At 22.4% G+C, this 10,256-nt stretch overlaps 2 protein-coding genes across 2 annotated transcripts; one reads left to right on the forward strand and one right to left on the reverse strand.

Moving 5' to 3' along the window:
* Positions 1–2,628: 2,628 nt before the first annotated feature.
* Phum_PHUM311120 (protein CGI-117, putative) lies at positions 2,629–3,136 on the reverse strand (the record flags this gene model as incomplete). The annotated part of the gene is made up of 2 exons (XM_002427299.1): positions 2,629–2,974; positions 3,063–3,136. 2 exons carry the CDS (start codon positions 3,134–3,136, stop codon positions 2,629–2,631), a joined length of 420 nt encoding a protein of 139 aa, XP_002427344.1.
* A 1,246-nt stretch (positions 3,137–4,382) lies between these two features.
* On the forward strand, positions 4,383–9,379 carry Phum_PHUM311130 (eukaryotic translation initiation factor 3 subunit, putative; the record flags this gene model as incomplete). Its single annotated transcript, XM_002427300.1, has 12 exons — positions 4,383–4,558; positions 4,699–4,917; positions 5,720–5,984; positions 6,325–6,475; positions 6,555–6,620; positions 6,822–6,999; positions 7,071–7,234; positions 7,718–7,814; positions 7,991–8,030; positions 8,414–8,453; positions 8,733–8,941; positions 9,254–9,379. 12 exons carry the CDS (start codon positions 4,383–4,385, stop codon positions 9,377–9,379), a joined length of 1,731 nt encoding a protein of 576 aa, XP_002427345.1.
* Positions 9,380–10,256: the final 877 nt, after the last annotated feature.

Raw genomic sequence — 10,256 nt, forward strand, 5'->3', positions numbered from 1 at the left:
AATAATAATTCTCTATCTGTGGGATTTAAAAAACTAACTACGATAACCTGTTAATTTAAAAAAAAACATTTTTTTCGCCTTACTATGTGAAAATAAAAAAACAATGAGAAAAAAAAAAAAAAAAGACTTGAACCCACACTACCAATTGAAATACCTATTAATCTGAATTAATTTAATATATAAAGCAATAACTAAATTCAATTTACCTTTTATACATTTAATTTCTAGTATGCACACTCGTTTATTATTATTACATTTTTAAATAGATAAAAAAATATTAATTTTTCTCACAATTCGTTGTCATTTAAAAAATGAATTAATTATTCTTATAAGAAATATTAAATAAAAATAATTATAAATAATAATGATTAAATAAGTTAATAAACTTATAAAATTTGTTATAATATGTCCATTATGTGAGTAACTTCCTAAAGTCCATCACATGAATTCAAGATGATTGAGCTATAAAAAAATGAAAATTTTTTATCAAAAATAAAAAAAAAAAAATTTTTTTTTTTTTTTTTTTTTTAAGTAATGTGTAATATCTACCGTAAAATTTAATAATATCGCTTATTAAACAATTATAAAAACGGGTAATTTTAATATTATTTAAAAAAAAAAAAAAAAAAAAAATGTAAATCAAATAATCACGCCATACTAAATACAAGCTTTAAAAAATCTCAAATTACAATATATATAATTTTAAATGGAGTATAATTTTACTTACCTCCAAATAATCAGCATTATTATCTCACAAACTGCAAAGTTCGACTTCATTATTAAATGCATCTGCAATGATGAATTCTACAAAAAAATTCTACGTAATTAAATAAGGCGAAAAAAATATGTATTTTAAATAAATCAATTGCACTTTATAATATACAAAAACAAGATATGAAGCCTCCATTACAATAAGTTATTGGCCGCCAGGTAAAATATAACCTCTTTGAAAAATTCACCGGAGTCATCATATCGACACTTAAATATAATTAAAAATATTTTTAGGATTAAAAACCCGATAATTTAAAGGAATAACCACAAAAAGTTTATATTAAACACATGAACACACTTTTTTTTTTTTCGACAGAAACAGAGAGAGAGAGAGAGAGAGACAGAGAAAAGATATAATATAATGCTATTATACATTTCAAATCGTTGGAATAATAAATTACATATTAATTATTAAATACAATATAAATATCATTTTCTACCGCTACAAGCAATTATAAAAACTATTTTGTAAACAAACCTTACTAATGAATTGCAGCTAGAAAAATTTTTATTTCAATTCCTAAAATGTTCATAGAGCCATAAACATTTATGGATCCTGCATTAAGTGACTCTATCTAGTGCACATTTATGTAAACAAACTTTTATATATTTTATAAAACGTTTATTAAAATTTTATTATTTTACTAAATTTAATTTTTTTTTTCTTAATAAATTAATAATTCACAATAATAATTTTATTACAATTCGCTTAGATTATTCATTATTTTCTATAATTGTCTTTTGAACTAATGTTTGTTAAAATACTTACTTTCCGCTCACGTGTGAAAATGTATGAACGCATGTATATGTATACATGTAAATAGTATACTTTTTTTTTTTTTTTTTTTAATTGAATAAAAAAGTAGACTTATTATTTATTTATTAGGTTTTTATTATATATAAAAATTAATTTTAATCAAAACTTAAAAAATCTTATTCTGAGTAATAGAATTTCGAAAATCAATTTATAAAATTAAATTGAATTTAAAATTTCATGTATAAGCTAAAACATCAGATGTAAAATAAATTTTTTAAGATATTAATTTTTCCAATGAACGTTTTATGTATTAACTTAATATTGTCTAATTATTGTAAGGATAAAATATGTGTTTTTAATGGATTTTGTTAATTTTTTTTGTAATTTTAATTATATTACATGTAAATTGTTATTTTTATAGAGCCAAGAATCCATATTATATGTTTTTTTTTTTTATAAACAATAATTTATCATGTTTGTCAGTGAAATTAAATGAATAAAACAATTCGAATGTTTTATGCTAAAATTTAAATAGTTACTCATAATTAACTTTAAATAAAATTTTTGAAAAATTCATGCAATATCTAGTTTATATTAGAAAACAGTAATATATATATATATATATAATATATATATATATATATATATATGTATTTATATAAGTATTCTATATAAAATTAAAAAATACTCTGAATCATATGAATACAAAGTCATAACTTTTTTTTAATAAAATACTAAATTAATAATTTTATCTTCATATTGAAAATAAAAATCATAATTATAAATATGATAATCAATCAATACATAATTTAGATGTAATAAATTTATATTTAATACTATGAAATTAGTAATGCATTAAAAAAAAAACAATTTTTATGAAAAGATAAAATTTTATTATTATTTTTAAATTCACATATATAATATGTAATTTTTATTTTTTCATTGTATTAACAAGTTATCTTTAAAAAACTATCTTTTCAGAAGTCTTTCACATGATAAATTTAATTATTTTTTATTGAAATACTTTTTTATGAATTGAATTGTATAATAATTTTTTGTTATCCTTTAAAAAAAAAACAGGTAGTAAATTTTTAACAAAACTAATTAAGAAATTTGATTTTAGTTATTAATTGTTTCTTTGTGAGCTGTAAATAATTTTTTTTATCTTTCACCATTGCTTCATAATCATCACCATATTTATCTTTTAAATATTTTAAGAAATCTAATTGGTTTTTACTAATGTAGTGTGATTTTCTTTTGCTTACTCTAATTAATTTATTTTCTTGACTTTTATTTTCTAATTTTTCATCCTTTATTTTTTCTAATTTATCAATTGATTTGACTTGCTTGTTTAATCCTTTTATATCGTTGTTTACATCAAAAACAAGTCCCATTTTCTTAAAGTGCTTTTCTTTGTTACACGAAATATTTCCTTTGTTCAATTTACTACTAAAAAAATTTAAATTAATATTATTAAATTAAATGTTTTTTTTAAGAAGATATGTAAATAACAACGATAATAAAACATAAGTACTTTCTACATAGCCTTTTACGATTAAGATTATATTGAAATTTTTGTTTTCGTTTTTGCTTTTTAATTTTAGACATCTTTTGGAATTAAATAACTAATTAATTTTCAGATTTAATAAAATAGTTTACCAATGACAAACCATAAGTTCAAAAATACAGAAATAAATTTAAAATTTGACTTTCTAATGTTAACGTTTTAGGTACCATGGAGCACATTGAATTACAATGTACCAATTATTAAGGTAAAATTTTAATGAATCTGTTGAAAACCGTCGTGGAAGTAACATGAATAACTAACTATATTATAAGTGTGCAGAATAATAAATGAGTAAATATATGTATTTGAGAAATTTAACTGAATTTTTTTGTTTTTGTTCTTTTCTTTAAAGAAGCATCAAAAAGCATTAAGATAGATTTTTAAAACAATTTTTTTTAAAAAAGGTATTAAATTACAATTTTTTGAGTTACAGTAATTTTCCTCCACGTCGACGGAAACTATTCTACGCCCACGGAGGTTATGAAATTATAAGATGTCTGCCACCGTGCCTGTCGTCGCGGGTAAGAAATTTTTATTTTTTTTTCATATACCAATCACACATATTGATTATTTATTTTTATAATGCATAAATATTTAATGCGATATTTTAAAAATTACTTTGAGTTTCGACGTCCTGTTTGTTATAACATAAAACTTCATTGTCTAACATAAGTGTGTTGGGTAAAAAATGTCGTTTTTTTTTTTTTTTCAATTTTGTCTATTAATTCAAAACATTAAATTTTTGTATGAAATAAAAAAATTAACATTCTCCTTATTTTTAAGGAATTGTATTATTTTGTATTTACAAAAGAAATGAATCTTTATCTCTTTGTTTTGAAGTTTATTCACAAATTAGGAGAAACGATATTCAAATAAAAAAAATTTTATTTCTTTTCTTAATTTTATTGAGACATTAATAATACTTAATTTTGTTTGCAAATTTAATCGTCTTTACTTTTCATTAAAATTATTTACAGTATTTAAATAAAAAAATTTTTTTATTATAAGTTCTCTAAATTTTGCTCTACTAATTAATACTGAAACATAAATTTAGTAGGTTATTTAAAATGCTTGAAAACTTATTATAATTAATTAATACAATCTATTTGTATTTTTAAGATTATTTTTAACCTTTTTTCTAGAACAGGTTTGTCTTAAAAAATCAAGTTGAACTGTGAATAGATTAGATTATAAAATGATTGTTTCTTAAAAATAAGGTAGAAAAGCTATATCACAAGATTCTTTTTAAAACTAAGGCTTTATCACATAGCTTGATATTTTATAAAAATGTTGAAATTGAATAATAATTTTGTTTTAGTAAGAGGATCTACAGGAATCTGTTTAAATTATGGGCCTCCTGGATATGATCTTGTCACAGGTTTCACCAAAGATGATAGTAAATACTGTAAAACTATGGTTTTTAGTCCTGATGGCAAATACTTTGCATGGATAAATGGTTCAAAGTAAGTTGATATTTTATAATGAGTCATATATAAGTTCAAAATATTTTTTACATTATTGAATTTTTTATGCCTTATTGCATTTATAATTAATATGATAAAAAATTTAATTTATGTGTAACTTTTTTTCATTCTTAATGTAGAGTGAAAATTGTATCAACTTCTACATGGAAAATTCAAGCTGAGATACAGAGACCTAAAGTATCTAATATTGATTTTTCACCCAAAGGCACTTTTTTCGTTACATGGGAGCCTTTCACAGGAGGTCAACCAAATCAACCTGGAAATCCAAATTTACATATTTGGAAATCTGAAACTGGAGAACTTGTCAGAGCTTTTGTGCACAAAAAACAAATTGGATGGTAATTATTTTAATTAACAATTTTAAAAAAGTTTAAGATTATTAAGGTATAACTAATTATTTGATTCTAAATTAGGTACTTGTAAAACATGCATTTTTTGCCTCGTGCAAGGATACATGTAGATTCCTTACTGTGCAAAATATTTAATACTAAACATAGAAAAGAAATTTATTTCTATGCATATTTTTACATAGTACATTTTGTTACTTGTTTAGACGATATGTGTTGTGATTATAATAGTTGAATGATATCTTTTTTATATCTTTAAAATTATTCAAGCATATAACTGATTTTTTTATAAAATTAATACTTTAAACTTTAATCGACAAACAATTGACTTTTATTTTTTTTTTTTTTTTTTTTTTTTTTTTACCATTATGAAATAAATTTAAAATTAACAAATAACTATAATTGATCAAACTTACAAGAATAAACTATTGTTCAAGGTTATTGTTCACTGTAAATGTTATTATTTAACGATGGCTCAGTTTTACTAATTATTAAATTTAAAAAAAAATTTTTTTGTCATGCAAATTTTGTATTTTATAATATTTTTTTTTAAAAGCATTAATAATTTTGTATGTAATAAGAGCGATACTTTCTTAATCAAAATATGAAAAGTATTGATATAAGATTATTGATTTATCAAATATTCTTTCATTTTTTAAGAGTTTATAAATTTTTCATTTGAGTTTCTTTTTTTCTTTTTGTTGTTGTAATTGAAAAAAAAAAAATAAAAGCCAATCTCTTCTTAATTTAATTTAATTTTAACAATGTAATTTTTTTTTTTTTTTATTTTCAGGGAGCCTCAATGGACTAGAGATGAAAAAATATGTGCTAGACTTTTAAATAACGATGTTTTATTTTATGAAAATTGTAATTTTGAGGGTTCTGTACATAAGCTTAATATTGCAAAAGTTGCCAGTTTTAGCTTATCACCTGGTTCTTCTCCCAGTTATGTATTATGTCATCTTCCAGGAAATCCAGGTCAACCGAGTTTTGGTAGACTTTTTCAGTATCCAAAATTCGATGGTACCAGTTCCTTAGCCAATAAAAGTTTCTTTCAAGTATGTATTACTTAATCGTTTTTAACCCTTTTCACATTTTTTTTTTTTTTTTTTTTTTTGCTTAAAAAAATCAAAATAAATAGAAGAAGTAAAGTTATTGTAACAATTAAATTTATTACAGAGATTTATAAAATAAGAATTTTTTAATTAAAACGAAAAATGTTACGTTTTGCTTTACTTGATCTTTACGTTCTCATCATGTTTATATATATATATACATTATTTTTATACATATTGCATATATTTAAAACTTATTACCCATTTATTTACGTTGTTTTTAAATGAATAAAGAAGAGTTTCTGCTGATAAGGATTAAAAAGTTTTTTTAAATTATTAATAGGCTGACAAAGTCGATATGTTTTGGAATAACAGAGGTATGGAAGTTTTACTCATGACTAGCACCGATGTAGACAAAACAGGAGCTAGTTACTACGGAAAACAAACTCTTCATTTTATATCAACCAAAGGCGAGACAGCCATGGTTATGTTAGGTGAGATGACAAAATATATTTTAAATTGACTTCTTAGATTTATACTAAATTTAAAAAAAAAAAATTTTTTACATCGTAGGTAAAGAGGGACCGGTGTATTCCGTTCAGTGGAGTCCTAAAAGTTTAGAATTTTGTGTTGTTTATGGTTTCATGCCAGCGAAAGCTACATTATTTAATTTAAAATGCGAACCAATTTTTCACTTTGGAGAGGGAATTAAAAACTCTGTAGAGTACAACCCATTCGGCAACAATATCCTTTTATTTTTTAATTTTTTTTTTTTTAAAACAAAAAAAGTACAATAGAAAGTTTATTAGAATACTTATAGGTATTTTCTTAACTCTTGAGAACTTTTGATATTTGGAGGATTTGGAAATTTACGGGGCACAATTGAATTATGGGATGCTACTAATCGGAAAATCATATCCAAAGTCGACGCTCCAGACACAACTTTATTAAGGTGGTCTCCAGATGGGGAACATTTTATGACTGCGACTACGGCTCCTAGATTGAGGGAAGGAAATGGGTGAGTTTAATTTTTTTTTCCTCTTAATATGTTAATATGGGAATGTTTTTAAAACTTAAATTTACTTTTAGATTTAAAATTTGGCACTACAGCGGGTCTTTACTGTATGAAAGGCCCTGGAATAAGCAGGAAGAATTGTGGGAAGTGTCTTGGCAAACCTTTCCCCCAAACACTTTTAAAGAGCCGGTTATTAGTTTCAAAACCGTGGAAGGGATTCAACCAAGCCATCCTCAAGGTAAGTCGTTCAAGGCATTTTATTTGTTTTTTTTTTTATTTATTTTATTTTTTAAATTCGAAAATGATTTTGAAAAAAAATTTCTTACTTTTTTAAATTAAAAAAAAATATATATATATATATATAAGATTTACGATTGAGTCCCTCTAATAGTTTAATGATATAAAATAATGATTATGAAATCAAAGGTAATATTTAATTCAAATATTAAATTTAAATAATTATGCTGATGATCCTCCACTTTTATTTTTTTATTTTTTTGTTTTCTTTTATATAAGTTTAATTTAACTTATTACATTAAAGTTTTAATTAAGTAAAATGTGAATTTTAACAAAAAAAATAAAACGAATAAAGCGTAGGATAGTTTATAATGTTAAGTGATAAAAAAAAAAAAAATCGAATTTGAAAGTTTTCTTATATATTTTTGATATTTGGAATTTTGTGAAAAATTTTAATAACTTTTGACTTATTTTCATATTACAGCTTCGAAACAAGCGTACAGACCACCATCTGCTAGAGGGAAAGATAATTTTAGAGTTCACGAAGGTGATGATCATGGTATCGGTAGACAAGATTGTAAGTAAAAACCTTTTTTTTTCTTTTTTTTTTTTTTAACAGCATATTAATTGAATACTTGGAAAAATTTTCACGAATATTGATTTTTATTAACAGATTTTAGAATTTTTTTTTTTTTTTATAGTTTTTACGCATTATTTATTATTATTATTATTTTACTTAATAAATTTTTATAATTAGTCGCTATTTTATTCCCGGAGTGAATGTATCGAAAATTGATGTGCAAATATTTTAAAATTGTTTACAATAATTTTATACCGTTGACCAATTTGTATCAATTTTTTTTTTTATTTTTTAAATTTTTACGAATAATTATTTTTAAATAATAAAAAATCAAAATTTTCAGGTGTAAAATATTAGTGGTTGTTTGTTGATAGCGAAAAAAAAAAAAGTGTTTGACCGTTGACTTTTTTTTTTTTTCTTTTCTGTCTACATAATTTTTTCATAATAGAATATTTAAAAAGAGGTTTAATAAGAAACGGAAGGAAATGTATTAAATTTAATAATAAGAAAATTTTCATATAATGATAAATTTTTTTTGTAACATATAATGTAATTAGGGATATTTAAGGATTATATAAAATAAGAATATATATTTTCCAGATAAGTATTCCGTTTATAGAAAAACCGAATAATATCTGCCGTCCCCAAATTGTTGAAAGAATGCCGATTATTTGAAAAGCCTATTTAAAAATTAATTGATCTGTTAATGAAAAATATTTTTTCGTGAGTTTTTATAAAAGTATTAATTTTTTTTTAAAATACCGTTCGCTACAACGTTGTTTTGCAATTAAAAAAAAAAAAATTGTATTCAAATATTAATTAGTACATTAATTTATGTGTGTGTGGATGTGTGCGTGTGAGTGTGCGTGCACGTGTGTCCATTCGTATCGTTATAAACGGTTTTATGTATTTTTTTTAGCAGTGTCTAAAAACGCATTAAAATTAAAAAAAAAAAGGGAAGCTAAAAAGGCGAAAAAGGAGCAAGTTTCCGATGGTGGTGTTAGTTCAACACAAAATCAAAACCACACGTCAAATCATTATCTTGGAGTCACATCAACCAATGGACTTGTAGAATCCGATGTTACCGAAGATCCAGAGAAATTGAAGAAAATAAAAAAAATTAGGAGTGTAAGTACATCTATCTCCTGTATTTTTTCATTTTTTTTTTAAAAGTTTTTTAATTTTTAATTTAAAACCCTCGATTTATTATCTAAACCCCGTGCATACGTCAATGTTAACTATGTGGAAGAAGAAGAAGAACTGAGAGCCATGCCTCATTTATTAAAATAAAATTTGAAGAAGATTTTGAAGTATTTAAAAGAAAAACCGAGAAATCGCATTATGTGGAACGGCCCACATTCCCTGGAAAATATTACAAAATGTCACCGACGAAACAGGAATATTAATGTAATTTTATTTCTTTTTTATTTTTCGATACAGAAATTAAATGAAATCGCCAAATTAAAAAACCAACAAGCTGCTGGCAGACAATTGGAATTAAATCAAGTTGAAAAAATAAAAAAGGAAGAAGAATTAACGAAGGAATTGAACGGTTTGGTTTTGTGATCCCAACAATTGACTGACATAAAAATAACAATAAGAACCATTATTATGTATATGCATTAAAATTTTATCCAATATTTATTTTTTGGGGTTTATATTTCTAATCGTGACAATTTTACAAAAGAGAAAAACAAATAAAAGTTAATGTTAATTATTTTAATTATAATAATAATAATAATAATAATAAATTAAACATTTTCAAATGTGAATTCGGAAGTTTATTATGTTGATTGATTGACAAATAAATATTGAATGTGTCTTAAATATCGTTTTTTAAAACTTTTTCGATCTAAATTCTTATTTGTAACTCACGGTGTCAGATTAAATTTATAATAAAAATAAAAAATTTGCTTTTTTTTTTCTTCTTCTTCTTTTCTTTTCATATGAAAAAAATTTTATTTTTAATTATGTATTTTTTCGATAATATAAAATATTATCTTGATATTTCTCTCTTTTTTTTTTTTTTATAAGTAGGAAACGGAAGGGGGAGAAATTAATGAATTATTTTGTACATTTTTTAATTGTTTTATTCATTTATTATATAAAACATGAGTTTTATTATAATATTACTTTGAAAAAAAGGTCAAATACTTTTTCTCGTTTAATTTAAGAATATAATTATAATTTTTAATTTTAAAAAACTACATATTAAATGAACAATATTTAATAATTATTTTATTTAAAATGTTTGTTTTTGATCATAGGAATAATAATGTAAAAAGTGAACAAACGGGATTATATAAAATAATTTAACTCAGTGTTTAATTCATACTTTCGGTTAATAAAAAAATTTTTTTTTTTTTTGAGAAAAAAGATTTATTATTTTTATGTTTTAATACTATTATATACGTTATTTTTTATTGTATCTTTTTCACTAAAA

Source organism: Pediculus humanus, genomic scaffold, assembly GCF_000006295.1.
Source record: "Pediculus humanus corporis 1103172107714 genomic scaffold, whole genome shotgun sequence".
Lineage (NCBI taxonomy): Eukaryota > Metazoa > Arthropoda > Insecta > Psocodea > Pediculidae > Pediculus > Pediculus humanus.